The 27,543-nt window shown below is 38.5% G+C and overlaps 1 protein-coding gene across 1 annotated transcript; it reads right to left on the bottom strand.

Moving 5' to 3' along the window:
* Positions 1 to 2,123: 2,123 nt before the first annotated feature.
* Positions 2,124 to 27,543, bottom strand: smarcc1a (SWI/SNF related, matrix associated, actin dependent regulator of chromatin, subfamily c, member 1a). Its single transcript, XM_048152197.1, has 28 exons — positions 27,312 to 27,543; positions 26,282 to 26,401; positions 25,335 to 25,420; positions 25,140 to 25,221; positions 24,880 to 24,972; positions 24,722 to 24,791; positions 24,560 to 24,629; positions 23,808 to 23,883; positions 23,560 to 23,685; positions 23,158 to 23,273; positions 22,494 to 22,621; positions 22,057 to 22,116; positions 21,907 to 21,944; positions 21,574 to 21,692; positions 21,372 to 21,443; positions 21,093 to 21,206; positions 20,167 to 20,320; positions 19,925 to 20,035; positions 19,764 to 19,823; positions 19,414 to 19,672; positions 18,688 to 18,849; positions 15,275 to 15,330; positions 14,860 to 15,001; positions 8,789 to 8,946; positions 8,472 to 8,606; positions 5,565 to 5,823; positions 3,844 to 3,987; positions 2,124 to 3,719 (listed from the first exon to the last, which is right to left on the bottom strand). The coding sequence occupies exons 1-28, from the start codon at positions 27,495 to 27,497 to the stop codon at positions 3,619 to 3,621; spliced, it is 3,297 nt and encodes a 1,098-aa protein (XP_048008154.1). The 5' UTR covers positions 27,498 to 27,543; the 3' UTR covers positions 2,124 to 3,618.

Below are 27,543 nucleotides of genomic sequence, written 5' to 3'. Positions count from 1 at the left end.
ATATATATATATATATATATATATATATATATATATATATATGAGAAAACATCTTAAATCTTCATCACCTTTTCATTTGAAACAATATTAGGTGGCATCCGAATATTATCATCTGCCCCCGTTTAAAAAAATAAAAAACAAAAAAAAATAGAATCTCACGAATAATGAATCTCAATGAATAATGGATAAAATAAATGTAAAATTCTGCATACATGTGAAATAGTTGTTCTGAACCCAAGATCACAAATTCAAAATCAATATAATTGCAGTTCTCAGCCCAAAGCCCAAGGGTCTCCAATAATGATTTTTGTTTTAAAATTACTTTTTCCAGATCAAGGAAAATGTATTAAAACCTTTGAAACTGCCACCAAAATCAGATTATCCCAACAGAATCATGTCTGATAGAAGCACGTATGAAAACACTTGTATTATTGTGATAAAGTGTTACGTAAAAACTGCAAACAGGCTACAATTAGTCTAATGAAATATATAAATTATACAATTTTTTTAAACAGCTATTAACCCTGCTGTTGTTCGGTCATTTTAGACCCCACTGTTGCATTGTTGATGACACTGTAAAATAGCAAGAGTGCAAAACAGACATTTTGTTGTGTAACAAAATGTCCTTCTCTGTGTTCAGGTTTGACACTAGTAAAATTGATGCAATAACTGACACTTCAAACCAACATTTAAAAAACAAAACTCCTTTACAAAAAGTTGTCTTTGAGAATGTCTTAATATATATCAACTTAAGTAATTATGTCTAAAAATAAGTAGGTATGTCTAAAAACTAGAGAAATTTTTAAAGCCTTTTTATATAGAGCTATATAGGAATCTAGTCTCACACCAGATGGCACTAATCTGCCTTCAAAAATTGGATTTTAAAAAGGCATCGTCTCTCTTTTAACATGAAATACTGCTTTAAATGAAAATATTAGAAAAAAATGTATTTAAAGAGAAAAAAAAAAATCAATTATTGCGTAAATATTTAATACTAGAGGGTTAAAGGTGCTAAAGAGGATGTTTTGCTTTATACATTTTTGCAATGTTACTTGAAACTGTCTTTACTAACTGATAAAAGACTATGTATTAGGTGCACTGAAAGGAATAATATTAATATACATCATCTGTGCATGAAGTAGGGCCTTAAAAACATCAGCCAATCGTTTACGCGATCATCACGTAAACAATTGGCCCTCTGGCTTGTCAATCACTGCCGTGACGTTCCTTGTGAGATACGTGCGCGGTCTGCACGCTCCAGTAACTTTCCACACTCCACAGGCACCGCATGCAATGTTTTTGTCAGGAGACAGGAGTAACAACTGCAGATTATGAGTTACATACGGTGAGTCCGACATAATGAATCCACTAACACGACAATTGGTGTTCCAATACTCGTGCACGGGTTTTGGGAGGCGTTCCCTCGAAATTCTTATGCATGCGCTCATTTCAAAAACTCAATAACAGTCTTTGGTTTCTCAGTTGACGAAAAGATCCTCTGTAGCACCTTTAAAGCAATATGTTAACATTTCCACAGTTTTACAAAAAGTTACACTAAAATTTAGTCATTGTAAACTTTCCATTCCTGTGGGGTAAAACCACTAATGCACATCCTCAAGTGTGTAATTATTTTAAAGTGGCAATCTTTAGAAAAATCATTATGGAAAAAAAAAACAAACAAAAAAAAAACACCACCACAGCCACCTTATCGGGCACAGTCTAGCACGCTCCAGCCCTCCACATGACGGATTATACGGGTTAGAGATTATTACATGAGGCTGTTATAATTCCTGCATGTTTTTCCCTCACAGAGCAGGATTTGCCAAAGTGCATAGAGCAAATGATGATCAATTAACCCACTACTGAACCGATCATGAGGATTGAAAATCTGCTCAAAAACAGTACATTTAAATGAATGCATTTAATAGTTATATTAGTTATTAGAATTAATAGGAATAAAGCCTTGAACGCATCACAATGCAAAAGGTCCTAAAAATACTTTTTAAATCCAAGATTTTCCTCTGATTTCAAGGTCAAAAGCCTGTTTTTATCAGATTCATACACTTAATAATCAAACTACACATCATTACAGGTAAAATTGCTAGAACTGAAACAAAGCAGTCTTACAAAAACAAAAACCCACTTTATTTAGACAGTGTTCAGGTCTCAGTATCAATGTGCCGGGTAAAAATGAAAAGAAGGCTACAAACTTCCAAGAACAGAGATAACTGAGTCTACACAAACTTTATTTTCTTAAAAATACATTACCATAAAATAAAAAGCAATAAAAGATATATATGGAGATCGGGAGGGCAGGGTTACACCCCGGTTTCCTGTGATATACAGCCTGGAAATTTTTGGAAGAGGAAAGACGTGTATCAGCGCGTGTATGTGTGTGTGTGTATGTGTATGTATGTGTAGTGTAGCGGGGCGGGCCATTTTGAAGTGAGGGCTTGGTTCACCTGAGGAGGAGGAGGACAACAGCCTCCACACAGCAGTAATGCAGCAGTCACATGGGCACACACAAAGAAAAAAAAAGAGAGAGAACAGCCAAAACAGGAAGAGAGAAGGAGAGAAGAGAGGTAGTAAAGTGAGAGAGGTAGAGCAAGGCGGGGCAGCTACTCTGTCAGCACCTAAGGGAGGAGCACAAAAGGCCAGCTACACCTAAGATAAGCAAAGTTCCTCCATCACTTCAGTGTGATACCATATATACACCTCCATTAGCATTCTCCAAGAGAACAAAAACGGAGGTTTTCATTGTGTGTGTTTTGTGTTTCTACATTTGCACAGTATTTGAAGCAAAAAAAAGGTTAATGCATGTGTGGGTACATCTCTAAAAACAGCAGTTTGGTGTGCTCTCGTTCTCGGGGCACGTTTAGGACAGTGGAGCACTCGGTCGGTGTGAGTTACGATCTCCGTTTGAAACTCTCTCACAGCGTGACTGACCAAGCAGAGCACCATAAAGCAAGTCTGCTTTACACACTGTGCACAGATTAAATACAATTTCACCGGCGAGGTAGATTATCAGCTAGATGAGGATGTAAATACTAAAAGGAAGCTCAAGGAAGCCACCGGGAACCCTGCTGAAATGGATACTGCACCACAAACGCGTAAGGCAGTGGAAAGGTTATCTGCGTGCCACAGGGCTGGGAAGGAAACGGCTCGTAGCTACAGTGTGATTTCGATCTCGGAGAAATTAGCTTAAGTGGATTAGCACAATATACACATATGATTCTATCGTCACATTATAGGGAGGAGCCAGACGCCAGCAGCGATGTTCCTCAAACGCAGGAGCCTGCAGCACGCACTCTAAAAACAAACACAGAGGAGAGATAAAGAACAGAAGCCAGTGCTATTACTAGCCAAGAGACGTCGGAGCGACGGCACTCTTGACTTTGTGCCCTGAGCGTGTGAATGTTTACAGGTGAGGCGGCGAGTGCTTAGCCCGATCGGGGGAAAGAGAGGATTTAGAGATGACCCACCCATCAGCAAGGCAAATTTACAGAGGGCAACGACAGCAGGTCAGCGGGTATCCCGGATTAATCTGGATTTAAGTTGAATGCGCATGTGTATCTGCGTGTGGATGTGTACATGTGTGCGGGGAAGGGGGGGGGGTATTTAGTTTTCAGCAGCACGAGGAGGGGGCGCAGGTGCAGGAGGTCCCACTGGGCCAGGGGGCATCCCATCAGGCTGTGCGGTTGGAGGAGGAGGACCTGGGTCTATAAGGAGAAAATTATGCCGTTTCAAAAACGCAGCCTGAACAAAAAAATATATACAGCCCAGGACAAATGTGCCATACAAAGGAACACCAGGACAGGATCTAGTGATAGATTGGATACTCACACATGCCGTTTGGTGGTCCAGGGTGTCGAGGTCCCATCATGGGGGGCATGCCACCTTGTGGGGGTCCAACTGGGGGAGGTCCAGGCATCATTCGGCCTGACATTGGTTGACCTGGCATGGGCTGACCTGGTCCAACCATTGGTCCTGTATGAAGCAACAAGAGACACTTGAAGAGAGATGCATTGATGTGCTCCAAAACTGCTTTGAGATTAATTAGGGCTGTGTGATTAATTGAATTTTATTTGATTAATCGAGATAAAAGTATTACTGTGCCGTTCCTTTACAGCAGTGTGCTTACGCCCCTCCTTAAAAGCCAATTCAATCCAAATCAGTCGAATCATGTAATATGAGAGTCGTAAAATGCCGTCTACTGGGCATTAAGCTAAAAAAGAGAACTTGTGTTGTTCCCCAGAAGGATTTCTGTGCATGTGTTCTGAGACAGAATTGGTATTGAGAATTGTGAAATTTCACTGATATCTAAAATTGATTTATGTAGCCATATTTCCAGGTAAATACCACAGATCACATGATTACATCAGGTAGTGTTGTCAAAATATTTCGATACTAATATAACTGAAATGGTTCCCAAACTCTGTCTGCAGTATGTATACAACGATACCAGCTGCCGTTCTCACTCTTCTCCCTGACGGCGAATTGACACACACCCGCCTCCTCAAACTCAGTCCTTTCATTCACTCTGGTTGAATTGTGCTTTTATTGCCCATCATTTTAGTCATTCCAGCAGGTTTCTTGCTTACACCAAAAGCACACGCACCACTGATCTATATATAAGCTGCCAAATTGGCTTAGTTTTCATGCTTAAAGGGTTAGTTCACCCAAAAATGAAAATTATCCCATGATTTACTCAACCTCAAGCCATCACAGGTGATATGACTTTCTTCTTTCAGACGAACACAATCGGAGATATCCTTAGTCCTCCAAGGTTTATAATGGCTGTGAATGGCTGCCCAGATTTTGAAGACAAAAATGCACCCATCCATCCATTTTTTTTTTTGTCTTCAAAATCTGGGCAGCCATTCACAACCATTAGTCCTCCAAGGTTTATAAGAATATTTTTAAATATATCTCCGATTGTGTTCGTCTGAAAGAAGATAGTCATATACACCTAGGATGGCTTGAGGGTGAGTAAATCATGGAATAATTTTAATTTTTGGGTGAACTATCCCTTCAAAATGTCAAATAAATACAAAATTATGTCAAAATGCCCATCTTGGCGAGTATTCAAGTAAACAATAAGTTTTGGAATGTAAATAGTTGAGAGAAAACATGTTGTGTAACAGTATATTGGATTTGTGCATAAGCTCTTAAAGTGACAGCAGCCTAATAAACCTGCCGCTGTCTGTCATGTTAACCAAAGAACAAAAGACAGAAAAAAATCACTCCCTGCTCTTGACTGAATAACTTTAGTAACTTTAAAATTTTTTGTATTTAATTACAAAAAAAAAACAAAAAAAACATCCAGTTATTTTACATTTGATTACTTTAATTTCTGTAATATTTCTTACCTGAATACTACTGTTAGATCCTAAAAAACTTAAAGCAATGTTTGTCTCTTTATTCTATTTTATTTGTGCTATCGTTTGCAATTTGTGGCATCTAAAATGGTATCAAATATCAATATTTTTCAAGTTACTGTATCGAGGTTGGAAATTCCAGTACTGTGACAACACTATTATTAGAAGATGAAGGTGAGTTCTGACCTGTCTGAGGGGCATGGTGGGGACCCATGGCGTGATGCATGGGGGGATATCCGGGGCCGGGGTGCCCGGGATGTCCTGGGTGTCCAGGGTGCATGCCTGGAGGTGGGCCATGTGGAGGAGGTCCATGATGTCCTCCTGCGTTCTGCTGTGCAGCTGCCTGCTGCTCCATCTGCTGACGAGCCTTCATCTCTGCGTACTTCAGCTGCTCCATGTGGAACGCCTGTCGTTCTGTCAAAAGCTGCTGCCTCTGGAGCTCCAGCTAAAAAGAGAACAACTCCTGTAAAATCAACTCACAGCTTGATGGCACATGAGGGAAAGTTTAAATTGATTTCTGAGGGTTTACTCGCACGGCAGACGATTTCAATTCATTTTTCAGATCCAATCATTAGAATGGAATGCCTGCACTTATTTTGCAAACACTCTAATCGGATCTATTTGTTTGAGTAGTGTAGCTAACATCTGGTATATCTACATCTGGTTGATATAAATGTGAGCATAATTCCAAATAAAAGTAGAAAGCTACTGGTTTAGATGTAGGAGGAGCTGACTGAAAACTTGATGGCAAATTTTCAGTTATGTCCATCATGGAATCTAACTGTGGTTCTAGTCATGAGGTGCATGAAACAAAAGCTACCTGAATTTAGATGGTTCAATTTTTAAATAAACGAATGCATTTATTTATTATAAAAATTAATATATATAAAAACTGAAAAGAAAACACTTAAGAATTTAAAGAAACTGTGAGTGGTGCTTGCATAGGCAAAAGTCACCAAAATGATTTTTAACTTAAAAAAATCAGAGGTATATTTCAGTGAATTTATGAATGCTACAAGGAAATAAAGTACCACTGGGCTGGGCTATATAAAGACACATCCTTCATGCACTATTTACAGCAGCTAAATTGGGTTACTATCTTCAGCTACATTTGCTAAAGCATTTTGCAGAGATCTTCAAGTCTCTTGTGGAGAGTGCCTCTGGTGTGCAGACACAAGACTACATGACAAAAATGAACAATGTACAGAACAATTCAGAGGATGCGTGAACTCTATAAGCAGCAACAAAAAGGAGTTTAAATTTCCACCAACTCTGCTTGCTTTGCAAATCACACTCAATTTGGTGGTTGTAAATGTATCCCAGAATGCTCTTTTCCTACATAAAACTATCAAAATAATGTGTAAAAGGGAGTGTAAGTCACAGCTTTATAGTACAACTAATTAAAAGCTTCTGCAACACTGCTTCACATGGGGGGGAAAAAACTATATTTAGCAGAGGAGCAAGTTACAACAAAGCGTCAGTCATAATTTATGGAGCAGACAGACCGACCAATAGATAGCTAGATAAAAATCAACCATAATGTATCATTTTTAATACAGTGAATTTCAGGGGAATTGGGGGAGAGATGCACTTAATTGTCATGAATATATCAAGACACACACACACAAAAAAAGTTAAATTCATTTTTTTTTTAATTCAAAATAAAATTATTTCTGATTTGAGTGACATTTTTGACACTCTAGATCAGGGGTTCCCAAACTTTTCAGCCCACGACCCCCAAAATAACGATGCCAGTGACTCGCGACCCCCACTATCCTCGGAGGTGGTTAACGAGTTGTGCATAAAGGCGCACACGCACTAACGCATGTTTCACACATACTCTGTTTGCAGTGCGCATTTTTTTCTGTGCACATATTAACGGATTTCACACTGCACGCGGATGCGGTCCGGCAGTGCGTTCCAGGAGCGGTGCGTCTGCAGCAGTGCAGCGATCATTTACGCGCCGTGTCTACTTTTGCTGTGCTGCACAGCGCTGAATTAAAACGACAGCGCACTGTTCGCATTAAAATAAACATGTATTGACGCGAAAAAAATAGTAATTTCACCATAGATTCATATAGTTCAAAGTCTCTGTTACACAGTTTAAACACGGCTTTTTTGCCTCGGGTAAAGCAATGAAAATAACACCTTACCAGGCATTTAGGTGAACAAGGAGACATAAACAATAGCACTCGCCTCTTCGTGAAGGTGGAAAAACAGTTCTTTATGATCTGAGGGATTTTAAAAAGATTTAAAAGGAAAGAAAAGACGAGAGTCGCCTGTTTTTGTCTATTTTAAGTTTTTTTTAAAAAACGTTTTTGATTTTAACATAAAGCTTACGTTTAAATGTTTTGCCACTTGCGTGCGCAACATAATATATAAATCTAAAGTATTACTTCAGATAAATATAAAGTAACGAATAAAACGTTTAAATATAGTGCGTTTTAACGTAACATATGAAATATAGTGTAGGCCTATACAAAGAGATTCGCTGTGCTGACAAGCCATATTCAGTAACAACTTTTGGATTTGAAATAAAAATAAGTAAATGTTGTGTTTGTGATACACATCCATGGATCAGTTGCGCACTGCAAACGCGGCATATGTGAAGCGCGTGCTTCTCCGCTCTCCTCCGCTGGCCTCTCTGCGTTGTCTTTTTTGATCGATATTAACCAACGTTTCATTTCAACAAAAATAATATCCAAAGCTTAAAGCCTAAAGAATTACCTACGTGCACATGTCTGAATGTTTAACATGGTGCAGTAAACTGACCTGCTGCAGCTGATGCTGTTGCTACTGTCATTAATCTGTCGTAATCACGTCAGGAGTCACGGTCAAGGGAAAGGAACATCGAAAGGTTGATGGCTTTTTTTTATTTGCATGGTTTTTGTTTTTAATTTAACTACTATTTTTAGTATTTTGTGACAAGTATTGATAGAATATACTATTTCTAATCGTTTATTTATTTATTTTATTTTATTTATTTATTTTTTGATTTCTGGAAATCATCTCGCGACCCCTCCCTCACTGTCTCGCGACCCCCACTTTGGGAACCACTGCTCTAGATTCACCCAAATAATCATCAATACTTACGGCTTCCTTCTCACGGTCCATGATGGTCTCCAGCTCCTCAAAGTGTCGGAGTTTGATCTCCAGCTTTTTCATCTGAGTTTCTACCAGCAGAGCCACAAGAGATTTGATCTTCCTCTCTTCCACTGCAGCCAGGTGCTGAGACACACACACACAAAAAAAGTAAGAGACAATGCATGAAATCAAGTTAACCACCAGGGTGATAAAAACACTTTGATTGGAGACAGCTGCACAAAGCACAGAGTTTGCATTGGAGCCAACAGAGGAAGTTAAAGAATTGCTAAACATTAAACCCAGTCTCAATCTCTGGGATGCATTACCTTTGCCTTGGTGGCAGCAGAGGCCAGAGCAGCAGCGGCAGCAGTGGCAATGTTGCCCTCTCCAATATCCAACTCAAGCTTTTTCTTTCCTTCCTCCTGCTCCTCCTCACCCTCCTTCCCTTCCTCTGTGGTCTCCATGTCCTCTTCTTTGTCTTTCTCTGAAACATAAAAATGTACAGGCTTATTAGTACTACTTTACAGCTGAAGAATTAGTAGGGCTGCCAATATATTAAAATATTTAAATCGCAATTAATCGCACCCTTTTGCGCAATTAATCACGATTAACCGCATACTTGGCGCGAAATTAAGCATACTTCATTTATCTTGCTAAACACGTTTATTTTGTCATCGTTTTCTATATCCAGCAAAGTAAACTATCTCATTTAAGGATGATTCTCACAAAACTATTTTCTGCAAGCTTTTATAAAGGTAAATTTAGGTGTCTTTTTAAAAAAAAAAGGATACTATGAGACTCCAAAAGGACATCTAATAACCAAACAATACAAGTTCATTTGGACTTATATCATCTTATATGGACTCATTCATATAAGATGAATGAGTCAAGTCATCAATTTAGGCACACATGGGGGGAAAAAAACAAAACCTTACAGAACAAAACTTTTCAGAATTCAGGGTACAGTATGTGTACAGTGCAACAGCAAAGAGCTTGTTTACGTTTTAGACATGTCAAGTTGCGATACAGAACAGGACTACATGGAGAAACAAATAAACAAACAAACCCTAAACCAACCACCTTGACCTGACTGCATTATACATGCCTACTACAGCACACGTATCCATTCAGAATTCCTAAACACAGCAACATACACGACAGATAAAAACATTATCCTGAACGTGTGTGAAAATAATGTGCATGCACTGAAATGTGTCTGTGCCTATATACAATCTGCGATCAGTGCGTCGAAAGCACACACAAACTGTTTGTTTGCGCATCAATAAAATGGACTCCCGCATGCTTATTGTACACGACTCCTGTACGTCACTGCAATCGACTTTACCTTGATTACAATCTGTATCCATCAAAACTTTACTAGCAGCTGCTTTATCCAGACGAGAAACGTAGTTTGCGAATCATCCGGCCATACAGCAGTGGGATGTTTTGACGTTCCGCTCAGTCTGTATTTCACACAGCGCGATGCGCGAGGGCTCGCGCTCTTCAGAAACAATGACAGAATATGACAGAGCTCGTGTTTTAAAACTAAACAGACACTGGAATGAATAATTAACTGAAAACTGGTTGCAAGTCACTGTTCTCTCTGCCATCTCGGATGTAACAAGCTTGGTTCTCTTTAGCACTATTAGCACTATTTTGGACTGATTGTTTGAATTAGGCTACGTTCACACTGCAGGGCTTAATGCTCAATTTCGATTTTTTGAAAAAATTCGATTTTTTTTGCAAGGCCGTTCACATTTTCAATTAAATGCGACCTTTTGTGATCTCCTGTGTAAACGTGAAATGACCCAGAAGTGACCCGCATGCGCAGAAGAGTACGCAACGTTCAACGACATCACTCGTTGTTTGTGGAAGTAGCTAACGTTAAACATGGATGTCAACAACAGTGTAGTCAACAACGGAGCTCTTTTTGCAATATATTTGGCTCGGAGGCTTTTTATTTTTCGCTGGCATTGGAGCCAGGATTGTCTGTAACCACGCTCGGCCATTTCGCTGGAAATGTTTTCGTAAACCGCCCGGTTCCGATAAGAGCCCTCGAGTTTGGCCTGAATAGAGCTGTCACCCCAAATATTAATTAAATCTGTGACCTCGCTTCCCTTCCATTGACTGGTCTCAGCAGCATCGTCCGCCATGGTTGTTGTTTATCTTCTCATTCCCGCCTACTTCAACGCACAATTATGACGTTTGTAGCGTATCAATGACGTACGGGTCGGATACATGTGGCCTGGCCGTTCAGACGGAGGTCGCATTTCAAAAGATCGGATACGTATCGGATTCAGGACCACATACCCAAGTGGCCTGGGTCACATTTGAAAAGATCGGATTTGTGTCGTTCAGACTGTCATGAAAAGATCACATACAGGTCGCATAGGGGCAAAAAAAAAAAAAAAAAAAAAAAAAAAAAAAAAAAAAAAATCGGAATTGGGTCGTTTCAGCCTGCAGTGTGAACGTAGTCTTACTTACTGGATAAATGGACTGAAAACTTTCCCAGAGTTTAGTGGCTTAAAATGATCTGATCGCAAATAGAGAAGCAAAATTAGGTTAAAGGGTTAGAATAGAAATTTGAGCCTACCAGGATTACAGGTGCTCACGCCATTGTAGACACGTGTGATAAACTCTTGACTTCTAAGATCATCTAACTGTGTGACGGAAATTACGTTAATGACGCAATTTCGCACGCTTCAATAATTTGCGTTAAATTATCTTAATACATTAAAGGTCCCATTTTTTGTGGTTTTTTGAAGCTTTGATTGTGTTTATAGTGTGCAATATAACATGTGTTCATGTTTCGCGTGTAAAAAAAACACAGTATTTTTCACATAATTTACTTATCTGTATACCGCTGTTTCCACTGTCATAAAAACGGGCTGATGACTTCCTTGTTCTATGAAGTCCCTCCTTCAGAAATATGTAACGAGTTCTGATTGTGCCAGCGGTTCCTGTGTTGTGATTCGACAGCTCTGAGCGCACCGTGCCCGGAAAAGTCACGCCTCTTACCATAACGTGGAGATGCATGCGCTCAGTGTTATTGTAAACATGTCTTTAATTTTACCCTATCAATTTGAGCCGGAATCAGACCCGGTGATTGGACTGCGGGATGAAAATAACAGCGTTTCGACGACATGGCGACAAACACACTCTACAAACGCAACTCTTGTGTATTCCTGTGGGCGGAGGTTAGTCAAAAAACTGTTTTAGTGACGTCATTAAAGAAGGAAGTAGAGGGATGTAGTCCAAACTGGCCGTTCGATGTAGGCGACTTCTGTTAAATAAAATATCTCGCTTGGCATTGAAATTTGAGCTTTAAAATTTTACAGATTTTATTTATACTCTAACAACAACATTACACACTAACTAAAGTTTGAAACATGGGATCACGAAGAACGGGACCTTTAAGGATTTTGAATATAATTGCATATATTAAAAAGTTAACGTTTAGAGCCCTAACACTTAGACATTTTATTTCCAGGACAATCACAGGCTAGGAAATAATTTAAAATTCCTGGATATATTAATTTTTAATTGCTTTGTTAATAGATTTTCTGTAAACTAGGGTCTAAAGACACTTAAATCCTAATACATTAGGGCTGGGAGAAACAAAAACAAACAAACAAAAATCGATCCATCAATGCATTAAGATTCTCTCTCCAACGATTCTGGATCGATTCTGAGCTTAGTTTTTATTCAGATGCACAATGACGCTTAGAATGCTTTAGAAACACCCGTATTCTGCTTGCTTCCAATTCACACCATACATACACCACTCAAACCTTCTGTAAAATCATCTTTCATAAAGTTCGGAAAGGTTGAAGCGAATTATGACATTCGCAGGCTGCACTGCACAGGATGAGCAGTGAGAGACGCAAGCTTTGTTTGATGTTGCTGTGCGCGGTCTCAAATTACAAATGCTCTACGAAGGCATAATTTATGTTGTTTGGAATGCAGTGGACTTAAATATTGAAAATACGAAACTCACTTACAGAAGGCTGCTTTCAATTTCAAATGCTGATGCTTTATATGTGAAGATTGCTCGTGCATGCGGCTGTGCGAGACTCCGTGTAAGTGGTTTAATGTACTTGCGTCTCAAAATGGTTTTATGATGCAAAATTAATGTAGCCTAAACACAGCCAGTTTTGTCTTAAGCTATTAAAATAGACAGGACAAACTGCATTACTTATTATATTTCAAAAGAGATCCGTGCGTGAATGCAACTTATTAGATCTCCCGCTGTCTATGATGTAACAATCAAACAACAGTAAACATGAGAAAGAAACCGTTCAGATAATCTTAAATACTGAAAGCACTCTTTGTTTATTGCTTGTAATATGTTTCATTGCTCCTCTTTATTATTTGCTACTTGCATGTTTTGAAGTTATATTAATTTAAAATTCTTAACTTTCAATTGTTTTAATTAATTTTTTTCCATTTGTAATTATTTTAAAAAGTAGGCCTACTTCTAATTGCTTATGTAAGGAAATGTAAATGTAAGGATTTTAAGATTAAGTCGGTAAACTAATTAATAATAATAATTAAAAAAAAAAAAAGATCAAGAATTGTTTTGGACACCCAGAATCTGAATCGGATAGGAACGTGAGGTGACTAAAGATTCCCACCCCTATAATACTTTATTTACTGTATTTTCAGTAAAGCTGCTTTGGAACAATGTGTATTGTGAAAAGTGCTTTATGAATAAACTTGAAATCCTAACGATCACCATCCTTTGAAATGGTACATGATAGAAATGCACTGATGTTAGAGGTCTGCTACCTTCGGGTCAATGTTTCATGAATATCTTTTTATTTGGGTCAGGTTTGGAACTAAGAAAAACTATATTACAACGACTTATGTATCCTAGTGAAGGTTTGAGCACCATCTGTATTGTGGCCAAAAGAGCGCACGGGAGCGGGAGCATATTTATATATAATTTACAGTCCTATATTAACAGTTTTGCTCTTGTGCACTCTTTCGGTCCCAACACAACAGACGGCACTCAAACCTTAACTATGAGTGCAATAAGGCAAGCAATTGCTGAGGGAAAACTTACAGTGCCAAATGATGCAGGGAAAGCTGCACTGTAACTAATTCTACCAAAAAATAATAAAAATTTGTCAGTCATAGTCTTCGTGTTTGATGAATGACAGGTGAGCCGGGGGATAGCAAAAAATTATAGGCTATATAAACCTCTAAAATGACTGTGTAAGTGTAAACTGAGCACAGCACAAATCAAATAACTGCGCTGCTGTTTGTGTCTCTCAGAAATCAGAGCTTTGTTAAGAGTAGGCTACTATCAATAAAATACTGCATCATAAACATTTTCTACTATTTGATATGTATATTTAAATGTTTTAAACCTTGAGAGATGATAAGATATGATAGATAATATGATACACAAATGAAACTATGAATGAAATGAGCAGCACGCTCGTAGTTTAAATAGTTGCGTTTCTCTCGGAAATCAAATTAGCTTTGTCAATTGTAGGCTGTTATCAACAAAAATACTACATCATACACATTTTCTAATAGGCAATTTCTATTTGATGTGTATTTAAATGTTTAAAACATTGTACGATATGATCAACTAATGAGTGCAAATTATATGAATGAAATGAAGCGCGATAGCAAGTCAAATAGCCACGTTGCCGTCTCTGTGCGTGTCTGTAAATCATACACATTTTCTAACACTTGATGTCGGCTGTCCATTTAAACATCGTACAATATGGTCTTGTCTTTCAACCAATAGCTCAGCGGTTATGTGAAATGTAGGTCTTACAAAGCTGTGGTTTATGGTAGCAAGAATACTTGTACATCTCTATACAGTAACAAATTTCAGGTTCGGGCTTAAACTTTAACAGTACCTATCGGGTTCGGGTTGGGTCTAATGATCTCGGGTACGGGCCAGGTTCAGGCTTCAGTTTGAAGCCCGTGCAGACCTCTACCTGATTTATTGGCCGATAATCGGTACTGACTGATAAAAGCAATTATTTTCTCTGTCGGCCGATTGTTTAAATACAGCCAACAATCAGGGCCGATTACAGAGTCAATTGAAAGGGGGCAGAAAAACGGGTTCAGACTCTAACTCCTACGGTGTGTGAAGAAAATCTTGTGTTGAATTTAGGTCAAGTTAACGCAACAATAATGCATTAAGAGTTAAAAAAAAAAAAAAAAGCGACAAAACCAGGTTTTATTTGATCTTATGAATTGCTCATGGTTCAAGCCAGGGTTTAACATTTGCATAAATACCTTTTGATAAAGTGTAAAGTTAAGTCCAATATGTTGAAAGGGGTGTTGCAACTGCACTGCAACTGAAGTAGGCTTGTGTCAGATTTCAGGCAAACCCATGAGCATTCGGTGCCGCTGTGGCAGTCAGTGTCTGTACCTGCTGTCTTGGGTTCTCCCCCCTCACTCTCTTCCTCTTCCTGTGGCTCAGATTTCTCTGTTGTCTCATTCTTTTCCTTCTCTGCCTCTGTAGGCTTTTCTGCAGACTCACTGGGCTTCTCAGCTTCATCCTTCGCCTCCGCCTGCAACAGATGATACAGGGAATGGCGAGACATGAGTCAGACAGCATGAGATTGGTGAAATGCAAATGAAGCACAGGTACAGATGACTGTATGGAAAGCAAACTTGAAAAAACTAGACTCAATATGGAGACACAGACTGGAGGAAGGGTACATTGCAAGGAATCCCAACAGTGCAGGGAAATGATAAATCACTTCTGATCTGATTCCAATCAACCAGTAAACATGACACAGTAGCAGACACATCTGGATACAGGTAGCAGGGTTAAATCTGACCTTATCAGGCTGCTGGGAGTCTGAGTCTGTTTCCATCTTCTCAGTCTCTGTAGGTTCTGTGAGTAAAGGAAAACAAACATTGATTAACACTGAGTGCACTGGACAAAAAAGGAAACTATCCTAGAAAGTACTACTTACTATCCAGTAAAACACTTTTCTGTTCAAACTGATATGACCTTTTTAAATGTGGCCCATATCTGCCTACAAAAGTTATAAGTGATATATTTGTTTTATATAAATGCAGAACTTAAAAAAAAAATAATAAATAAAAAAAAACTACTGATAAAATACATATTACATGGCTACATGTCAGAAATGAAAATGTCAAATTCAAATGGTTCAATGTTTTTGAAAAATCATGTTCAAGAAGGCGTTTATTTGATAAGAAATAAAGTAAAAACATTGCAAAATATTGAGACAATTTCTTTAAATTACATTTTAAAAAGTAATCTTATGATGGCAAAACTGAATTCTTAATATTTTTGTGGAAACTGATGCGTTTTCTTCAGGTTTATTTGATGAATAGAAAGTTGAAAAGTACAGCATTCATTTAAAATAGAAATTAAATGTAAAAGTTCTCACGGTCACTTTTGATCAATTTATTGCATTCAATGTGCGTGAATGTAGTCGTCGTGATGCTTGTAAACACTGTCGAACCAACGCATTGCAAAGTCAAAACTAAAGAGCCTGACAGCACACAGAAGATGAGCAAGAAAAACAACCAACCATTAGAGATGAGAACAGAGTAAAAAATTGTGACCTTATGAGCAAGTATTTGAGCGTTACAGCTGAACAAAGAGTTGTGGCACATATGACGTTGGAGCCTTTAATAAGGTATGTGTGGCAAAGCCTGCATTGGCAAACCATGTCACATTAGGTCACTCCACTGACCCAGTTTCAACCCCTCCCATGTCTGTGCCCCATCTGCCAGCGCTGCATAAAGCCATCGGCTACCATTGTATGCAGTTGCACACGCTGCCTCCAGTACTGTGTCGACTCGCACAGTAAATGTGCTCTCGTACTGCTTTTTACGTGTTCAGAAAGGAGTGTAGGGGAGACTTGTATAATACATACATATTTATGTATTTATTTTTTTAATTGCGACTCAATTTCTAAATGATCACGACCAGCCTACGCACAGCTGATCAGGTCACTGGGTTTGACAAGACCAGGTTGGTTCATAAGTACTGATTTAATGCCATCTGGTGGAAGAAGCTACAACTACACAGGCACAATTAGGTAAGATTGAAAGGCTGCCTATCTGAGCCCTCGATGAGCTTCCCGATTTCACTGTATACGAGTTTATTTATTTATTTTATTTTAGTTATAAAAAAATAAAATAAAAAAAATAAAAAACTTGGCAGCAAATAATTCCTAAACCAGGGGTGCTCAATCCTGAAGATCTACCTTCCTGGGGTGCGTTTCCCAAAGCGAACTATGGTCGCAAGTTCCGTCGTTACCAATAGAGTTCAATGGGACTTACGACCATAGTTGGCTAACGATGCTTTCGGGAAACTCACCCCTGCAAAGTTCATTTCCAACCCTGATCCAACACACCTGTCTGTAATTATCAAGTGCTCATGAAGATTTAATTAGTTGGTTCAGTTGTGATTGAGCTGAACTTTGCAGGAAGGTGGATCTCCAGGAACAGGATTGAACACCCCTGTCCTAAACAAACAATAGGACAAATACAACAGATCAAAAATAAAAATTAAAGTTTTTCCAGGTACAGTAGGTTTATTTAACATGGTATGAAATTCTTCAGAAATTAAGTAATAAAATGTAAAAATAAAACACTGCATATCCTTCAATGTATGAATTAAATATAAATTGATTCTTATTAAGAATACAAAAGTTATTTAGTCAAGAACAGTGAGTGATTTTATGTCTTTTGTTGTTTGATTAACATAAATGGTTTATTAGGCTGCTGTCACTTTAGGACCAATGCACAGATCCAATATGCCGATACACATATCTAGTTCACTTAAAACATAATGGACTGTGCTTATGTGAATACTCCACACAATGGGCATTTTGATATAACTGTGTATTTGGCCATTCAAGTGCAAAAAGCGTGAGAAAACTGAATTTGGGATCACATGCTGTCCAAGGGAGGCGGTTCTGTGCACGCACTTCGGGTGTATCAGTGTACTGCATTGAGTTATTATTTCATGGCTTACTACATTAAACTCTTTTTAACATCATTCACGTCCTGCTCTTTATTTTCTCATTCGTTAATGTTTTTTTCAATCACTCTAAATTGACAATTTTACAATGCTGTGCTACATGGATATATTTACATACCATAATATAAATGAGATCGCAAAAACTAACGATCGCCAAGATATATATCATAACTAGAGATTGATCGGCCAGGGATCGGAATCGGCCGATTTTCCTCATGACCGGCCCGGATCGGTGATCAGCCGATCAGTCTCACTTCTTACCGATTCCGAGCCGATCTTTTTTGTTACCACCGGCACAGGCAATAACGTCAAATGCGTGTTCTCCCTCTCTTCTCTGTCACGGTGAAGTGACACACACCCGCGCGGGTGCCGCCTCTCTCTCACTCGTCTCATTTGCTGCGGTTAAATAGTGCTTACTGCGCATAAATTTTAGTCATTCCCGCAGGTTTCGCGCTCACACCGAAAGATCAATGATCCACCACTGATCTATATAAGTGAAGCGAAAAAGCCACAGTCCGTCTCAAACAGAGACAGAAGTCAAACAGTCACAAGTACCAAAACAAGTAGCATAATGCGCTTAAACTGTCAAATACATACAAAAGTATGTCAAAACCAGCGGTACAGGCAATCTTGGCGAGTATACAGAAACACGCTCAGTTTTGAATCGTTAAATAGCAAAGAAAGCGAACCCATGTCGTGTGTAACAGTATTGGGTCCGTTGAACACAGTTCATTAACTCTTAAAGGGACAGCAGTCTAATATTCCTGCTGCTGTCTGTCATGTTAATCAAAGAACAAAAGACAAAGAAAATCAATTTCAGCTCTTGACTGAAATACGTTTTATAACTTTAATGGTAAGAATTGATCTGTATTAATACTTACAATAAAGACTACAGAAATTAAAATAACACTGAATGCGTCATTTTACATTTGATTACTTTAATTTCTGTAGTATTTCTTACCTGAATAGAAACCCAGTTAACCCTCTTTATTCTATTGCATTTATTTGAGCCGTTTATATTTTATTACTGACTTTTACTTGGTTTTTTTTAATGAAAATAAAACTTTGCATTGAAGAAAAGTAGATTTTTGTATATGTTGTCAATTATAGTTCTTAGAAAGAAAATTGGAATCGGCCGATCTCACTAACAAAAAAAATTGGAATCGGCCAAGAAAATTGCAATCGGTGCATCTCTAATCATAACCCTGCCCAAACATAGTTTCCTACCTGTTTTCTCTGGCTCCTCAGGGGCTGTGCCAGCAATGCCACTGCTCTCCAGGCCGAACGCAGGGTCCACTTTTCCTGTGCTGCGTGCGGCCTCCTGCACCTTCTTCACATGAGCCTCCACCAGCTCCGTGGGAACCTCCTCACGCACACGGGAGAACTCCTCTACAAATGCAATGGACAAACACCATCTTAAAATAAGGCATTGACAAAAGCTGTTTTCATCTACGTATTTTGATGCAAATTTTGGGACATCACATTAAAAATGCTAGATGGAAAAAAAAAAAACAACTCTCATTGTGTAGCATCTCAAATGTTGGTTTGGTCATTCTAAAATTCCTGAGCCAATGTCTGTCATCAGAATGTTTGGATACAATTATTTCCTTGAAATGTCTCACAATTGTGTTCCCAAACGCCAGGCATCTCCCTCCAAACAAAATAACATGACAGCGTATATAGCATTTCATCTGCACACTCAAGAGTAGTTTATGATGAACAAAGAAAGAGCCACAGTGGCTTCCCCAAGTGCAGCAACTTCCATTTTTATTAGATATTTTTGCCCCAATTTCCCAGGTTTCCCAATTCTGTTCTTTTGAACACATGGGATGGAGATCCAATTTCATGCACAAATTAAATGTGCAACTTTGGATGGAAACAGCTACTAACACACAATCTTGTCTCTCATTTGCTTATCTACAAAAGCTCCATATGGGTCAAAACTTGACATACCCAGAGCTGCTTTGGCAGCAGCTGCCGCCACACGTGGGTCGACTACAGAGGCAAGGAACGCAACAGTGCTCATGACAGGATTTCCTGATTGGCTGAAGGGGATGGGCTGGTAAGCTAGAGGGCCTAGCGAGGCTTCCGAGCTCTCCAGGTATTGATCTTCTATGGGAAGCCGCAGGAAGTGCAAGATGCACTCATCTTGTGTACGACTTCCAACATGCTCCGAAACCTTATTCCAGTCATCCTTATACATCTCCAGAGCCTGGAATAATCAGTTTAAATATTAACAAGAAAATGAGAATATTGAGAGGTTTATGGTGCCCACAATTTCATTTAGACGATTCTGATCTCACCTCCAACAGAAGTAACGTTTCTTGCTCAGTCCAGTCTCTGCCACCTGCAGCCCCTTTACCCTGTAGGGCAAAAGAGTAAATGATAAAACTATGAAGTTTATAGAAAAAAAATTAAAAAAAACTTGCAAGTATTAGGTTTGGCAGCAGGGTTTGTGACTTGCCTTGGGATTCTTCTTTGAGTAAATATCTGTACGGAGGCCAAAGTTCTGCAAGTCACTTGGCTTGTCTTTGCCCTTTTCTGGGAAGTTCAGCATCTGCTGAGCAGGGGGAACCTGGAAAGAATAGCAGACACATTATTGCAACTGTCTCACAAGAAAGCTTTTGCCTTCTGGGAATTAATATGAATTTATTGAAAGGCTATCTTCAAGAAATTCAAATAAAAGGGAAGTCACCACACTCTCACCTGTGGGGGGCGGTGGTGCAGCGGCACCAAACCAGAGGGAGTATCAGCAAGAACGTTGAAATGTGGGGTTGGTGGAGGGCCCATTGGTAGGGGTCTGCTCTCAGCATCAACCTGGTAGTTTACCAGCCCCCACTGCTCCAAGAAGGCATGCACTCTGGGAGAAAGATAACATTGAAATTAAATATACAACAGGCCTGGGTATATGCATAAATTTCACAATTCAATTTGATTCACAAGCTTGTGATTAGATTCTAATTCAATATCGATTTATTTGTATATATCAGGTACAGTGTGTCAATATTTCTCAAGGGGACAAATCTACTGTAAATTATAGGGAACCCAGTTGGTACATTAATATTAAATGGTAAAAATTAAAAGATTTTAATACAAAACATTCAAATAACATTTAATCAAACAACTTTTTAATGGTATATAATTACGTTTTTACTCAAATTAGTTTTTGAAAATATAAACATTTAGCGGTGGCTATCAAAATTGTTTTCATGACAGATTAAAAAAAACAAACAAAAAAAAACATTAAACTGAAGAACAGGATAAGAAAAAAAAATATTGTGCATATATTTAGCAAAATACTGCTCTCTAGAGTTCATTTTTCAAGCTAAGCTATTGTCATTAAATGGCTTTTCTGAGGTAAATGCAAGATTGTGACATTGTTTATAAGCCGTTTTATTGAAACACTGATTGAGCGATTACATGAGACATGATACATCACCAAACATGCTACAAATAATGTTTAGTGAAGTTTTGATAACGCATCAGCTGAAAGCAGCACAGACTAAAAGATTCTTTGGATTTAAGAACTGATATTGTTTCAAATCGAAATAATAAAATAAACCTAATTAACTTTATGCAAAACTGTCTGCATAATATTAAGATGGTACACAGAGACAAAGGAGAATTCTGACCTCATGACCGCACACACATCTCCAGTGAGGTTCCTCCTGCAGGAGGTGGAGGTCAGGTACTCCTGAGGATTCAGCCGGTATGTGTCAATCATGAAGTTACGATAAGCCAGATATCTAAGGAAGATGTTATAAACAGAGATTGACAGTCAGAACAGTAAAACATACATGCAACTTAGAAGAGCCACAGAGACACATGGGAGCATAAGGTAAAAATGCAATATATTTTGATTTGAATTAAAAAGGCTTGTGTACACGACAAATGCACTGGTGTGAACTTACATCTCTGGAGTCTTAGATTTGTTTTTGCCATTGAAGAACTCTGGCAGGGCACGTCTCTCAATTTCGTGTATACTGGGGGGGGAGGGAACAAAAAATATGTTAATATGCAATGACATTCACAACTCATTTAACACCCAAAACCTGCTCTATAACACATTTCAAGACAATATTGCAGCACAAGGAGGAAGGAGGGATTCAATACCTGTTGTAGTCAAACCAGGCAGCATAGCTGGGGATAATGATGTGATGGGTTTGCTCAGTCACGTTATCCTCAGAGTCGATCAGACGATTGATCTCTGTTTTGCCCTGTTCATCATCCTCCTGACAATTACAGTTTGTAAACACTCTTTCAGAACCATTCGACCCACTATAAAAGGCTTGGCACTAAAGTCATATTTTCAGTCCATTTAAAAAAATAATAATTTATGGGTTAAAAAAAAAAAGCATTATCATCACCAAATGCTATGCATCTGATATAATAATGGAGAGACAATGGACTTCAACATAACTTGATTAAAGTATGAAGAAACTCTACCTTGCCACCAGATGCTACTGAATCATCTTCATGGTCATCTAAAACAGCAAACAAAATGAATGCGATCATTTACATTTCCTTTGACGATGTGTATACATTAACAGACACACATCACATTTATGCCTGCAAAAAATCAAGCAGAATACTCACCCAAATCTGCAACAGTTCCACCCTTCACTGGTGTGTTCTCACTGTCCTTTTTCTGATTGACTGCAGACAGAAAAGCAGTGGACATCAAGCAGAGCAGATGATGTATCAGACAACTCCAATGCAATAAAATTTAAAAGCTCTCAGTGTAAGTAGGACAATGAAAGTAGGGCTGCAGCATGTAATATTCAAAGTGTCTATTTTAGCCATGCAATGAATTTTCATGCATCCAGAGGGCTTTTAAAATAGATGATTTGAAATATGACAAAGAGGACAGTTTAGCAAATTATGTCAAGCAAGTGCTCATCAACCAGAGGTCTTTATCCAAAATGACTAAGCACACTACGGATATTAGGGAAAGGTCATCTTAGGTAACCTGGGGTTGAGGTTACAATCAGATTTCAGATAAATTTGTGGGATTATTAATCAAGAAGAATGACCATTTTTTGGCAATGTAACTTCTTCCATTCCTGGCACAGGGGAAGGATCTTCCAGGTCCTTTGTGAGGTCTTCGTCCTGCTCGTCATCATTTTGATGTCCACGGCGCCTCCACTGTCCTCCAGGATTCCTGGGTTTTTTTGAAAATGAATGAATGAGACCATGCTACATTTAAAGTGATCATGACTAAATACATTTACTTGTGTAATATATATATATATATATATATATATATATATATATATATATATATATATATATATATATATATATATATATATATATATATATATATATATATATATATATTTTTTTTTTTTTTTTTTTTTTTTTTTTTTTTTTTCCCCTTCTCTAAAAATCATAATATCCACAAAAATATTAAGCAGCACAACTGGTTTCAATGTTGATGATAAATGTTTTATGAGCACCAAATCAGCATATTAAAATGACACTGAAGATTCAGCTTTGCTTTCACAGGAATAAGTTATATTAAAATATAAACACACTTTTTAAATTAATAATTTCACAATAAAACAGTTTTACTGTATATTTGATAAAATAAATGCAGCCTTAGTGAGAATGTGACATCTTTCAGAAACATTTAAGAAATCTTAACCACAAACTTTTGAATGATGGTGTACATTTATTCATTTATCAGATAATTACCCTTTCTTGCCCTTTTTTCGAGACTCCGCAGGGGTGCTGGGTGGGGATGGAGAGCGTCTCCTCTTCTTGCCGCCAACCAGGGACTTGCGGTCCTTGCGATCGGGTGTACGGGAAGACTGATCAGAACCATGGAGGAGTGAAGGATGAGAGAAAGAGCGAGAGAATGAGAGAATGGAACGGTCTTACACACAAAGGGGAGGGGGTTGCTGAAGGGATATTTGGGTGGGCGGGTGAGGTACGTGAGGGTGAGGCAGCGAGGAAGAGCTTTAGAGGATGATTGACAGACACAGACAGTGACAGAACAAACCCTGCCAAGACCTCAAAAGTCTGGCTTAAACACAACGCAAATCTGAATGTGTACCATATCAATTTGTTTAGCACTCATGTCTCTGGGTCACTTACCACTTCTTCCCCTGGAAAGATCCGCTGGCGGAAACTCACAGACTTCTTGTTCTCATCCACTTCATAATCTTCCTCATTCATCCACTCGTTGAAAGCATCTGTGTCGATGACCCATTTAGCATGCACCTGAGGGAATCACAGAGCGTACCGAGACAACGCAGGAAAATTGAATCTGGCTGTATCGCTGACAATATGAATGCTTCATATTGTAAGGCTTTTGAAAATTGTTTCTTTTGAAACTGTCTTACCCTCCATGGTTTCTCAGAACTTGGTGGATCCTCAACATCTCCATCCACATCACTTGTTGATACCCATGTGTCATAACTGCAAATCAACAAAATGTTATAAGACAACTAGAAATGTAAATATCTCCTTTTCTGTTTCATAAAAAAATGGGGTTTGAGTAACATCAGGTCAACGACATGATGATTTATATTTTAGGCTCATAGGTTAGTTCACCCAAAAATGAAAATTCTCTCATTTACTTACCCTCACTCCATCCCTGATGTGTGACTTTCTTTTTTCAAATAAACTAATTTTTAGGAACATAATCCATCTCATTGTCCATTTAATGAATAAAGCAAAGCGATAGGTGTGTGTAAGAAAAATACTAATATTTTAAACTCTTAACTTCAAGCCATCGCTTCCAGTCTATTGTCATATGAGCGTTCTTGAAGGAAACTGTGATGCGTGACGTAACTGCATAATGAATTTCACCTGAGAAGTAACGCGGAAGCAGAGATGACCGCCATTTCTCACTTGAGCTTTGCAATGCTCAGAGTTTAAAATATTAGTATTTTCTTGCACACCCCTATCATTTCGCTTCATTCAGTGGCATTATGTGGACTCACAGAGATGGATTATTTTCCTAAAAAAAAAAATTGTTTGCGTTTATCTGAAGAAAGAAAGTCACATACATCAGGGATGGCATGAGGGTGAGAAAATGCTAAGAATTTTTAGGTGAACTATCCCTTTAACATCAATTTGTAGCCCCACCAACCTGTCAGGGTAGTTGCCCCAGTGAACCAGCACCTGCTTGTCTTTGCGCATTACAGGACGCAGCCATTCCTCTGAAAAGCAGAATTCACGAGGTAAGCTCATGAAAACCATTCAGATTGGATAACATTTAAAAAAAATAATAATAATAATTCAAAACACCAACCTTCTTCCAGCTGAGCTGGAGAGGGGTAAATAATATGAGTGGCCTTTGACTTATCTTCAGTGATGGTTCCCTAGATGTGAGAATAAAACAAAACATTAGAGAAGTGCAGAGAACAAACAATGGAATTGTTTTTAAAATGACCTAATCATCTTTTTTACCTGATGTCTTTTAATGATGTCTTTGAGCTTATTGGCTTGCTTTTGCTCTACGTCAGACACAATGTACACAATTGGTCGGGTCAAAGAGTTGTTCTGCAGGCAAAAATGAGAAATGCATAATTGTATATAGAGAACCATGAACGTAACCACATAATCAAGATTGGGAAGACCACATAACCCCATCCCCCAAAAAAGTACATTTTCATTGAGCAATTAGCCTATATATTTGGACACATAGACCTCAACACAAGGACCTCTACCTGAACAAGAGTCTTCTCAATAGTCATAAACATCTCCAAATTTCTATCCATTCTGGATGGGTTCTGCAGATCAAACCTCCTCCTGAAGAAACACAGGCACAGCAATATTAAACATTGGTATTATCGCTCTGAGAATCACAGAATGTGATTCATTATCCCAACCCGCTTGTTCACCCTTTCTGAGGTTCTACTCACCAGCCCTGCTCGCTTTTGAACTTGTATGCAGAACCCAGAATGTGGCAAAGGGCTCCTCCAGGTTTAAAGTCCAGAAAGATCTTTGCCTAGAATGGCAGGGAAAAAAAAAAAAAAAAAAAAAAAAAAATCAACAGCAATACGATTGGTGTGCAATTAAAAATATACATTTATGCAGAATGTCTCATGTCAAATAAATAGTTACGGTATATAGGTGTGTGATCAAGATCACGTTACAGGGATAGTTCAACCAAAAATGAAAATCCTGTCATCAATTACTCCCCATCATGTTGTTCTAACCCCATAAAACTTTCGTTCATCTTCAGAACACAAAGATGATATTAACCTTAACGAAACAAGATTTGTCACTCAACTGAAAGTTGACACTCCAAAAAGTTCTTAGAGATCCTAAAATAAATCCATATGAATTGAGCAGTTTAATCCAAGTTTTCTGAATAAACATGATCACTTTATGTGATTAACAGATTTAATTTTAATCACATATAACAAATGCTCAATTCACAAACAAAGCACATCAAATATGGTCAACAGCAGCTCAATCAGACTTGCTTGATGCACGATAAACCTCACTGGTTCTTGTGGAAGCTCAAACATGAGAGAATAAACCTCATTGGTTCTTGAGCGTCAAGCGATAATGATTCAGCTTCCATTTACCATATTTGATATGCTCTATGTATGTGCGCTGATCACAGTTTAGATGTGAATAACAGCCCAAATTAAAACTGATCATCAGATAAAGCAATCTTTAAAGAATAACCTTGCATTTACTTAAGTTTTATGAAATTTGGTGAATGGACTGCCAATTGAGAGACAGAAATCTCTCAGATTTCATTAAAAATATCTTAATTTTATTATGAAGATGAACAAAGTCTTATGGATTTGGAACATGAAGTGAAAATGAAGTGTAAATGCTACAAATCCAAACTTACAGGTAGCTTGGTAAGGGCAGGATTGCTGACCCTACGCCCAAATGCATCCTCCTGAAACTGCAGCAACTGCACCACCAGCGCAGCCAAAGTTTTGCTTGTAGGAGAGTCGGTTTGGACATACTACAGAAAAAAGAAAAAAAGTCACAATAAATATCAGCAATTCAATCAGAAACATCCAAGCATTGAACATTAATGTTGCTGGGGGGGTTTTATAACCATACAAGAACCAAAACTATTTAGATACTTAACATCATTACAATATTATCTGAAGAAACAATTCTGAACATGCAAAATACATCAAATTCAGTGCATCACACAACACTACTGATGGACAATAAAGAGTACAGATTAAATTAAGCATTGCATCATATATGCAAAAGACAATCAGTCGATTTAAATAGTACACTAACAATATGCCATGGTTTAAAGAGACAGTATCATTATAAATACCACAGTATTCTTGACATAACTTAGAGAACCATGCAAATACCATGATGAATAACAATGTTAATTATTCAGCACCGAATGTACCAATCTAATCTTATATCATCACTGTATTATAGTACCACTAATACTTCTAGTGAATCAACATTAGAGTCAGTAAACAAACTTCAGCATAAACAAACTAGGGTCTGTGGCGCGGACCACTAAGTTTCCTCTGATTTTTAAGTAGCTGGCCAGTGGGTTTTACTGAAAAGAGAGCGTGTCCTAAAAACAAGACAGTATATTAGCAGATTTTAAGACACAGCCATCATCATGGCAGATCGCACATCCCAGACACCAATGTTAGCACGCAAGCTAACACAACAGTCCACAACACTGCCGTTTAAAACTACACAAAAGCAATACTTGCTGGCTACAAATCCAGCACGGAAGCAAAACAACATCTGCACGACAGCTCCGTTTCGACCTATTCGAAAAACCGACCATAATAGCGAATAAACTATAAACAAGCGCGCGTGGCGCTTCTTGTAGCTATTGTGTGATGCGCGCGCGCCCCCATTCAACTGGCGCCTCATGAGCCGCAGACCTTCTTATAATGTTTTCCGATCCACAGCCGAACTGTCTCCAACTGAGAGACCGTTTCCGAGCTCTCCCAAAACTTGGAAGACGGCCCTCCGTCTTTTTTCCGTCCAATTGAGGAACCGGCTCCCGCTTGGCCGGCCGATGGTCCTCCGGAGCCCGTTCCGCCCGCTGCAGTCGCCGCTGTCGCCATTGTTTCTTTATTAGCGATAGAGGCTAGTCCTGTGGAAACTGTTTTA

Source organism: Megalobrama amblycephala, linkage group LG13, assembly GCF_018812025.1.
Source record: "Megalobrama amblycephala isolate DHTTF-2021 linkage group LG13, ASM1881202v1, whole genome shotgun sequence".
Classification (NCBI taxonomy): Eukaryota; Metazoa; Chordata; class Actinopteri; order Cypriniformes; family Xenocyprididae; genus Megalobrama; species Megalobrama amblycephala.
This window is presented reverse-complemented; position numbering and strand designations above follow the sequence as displayed.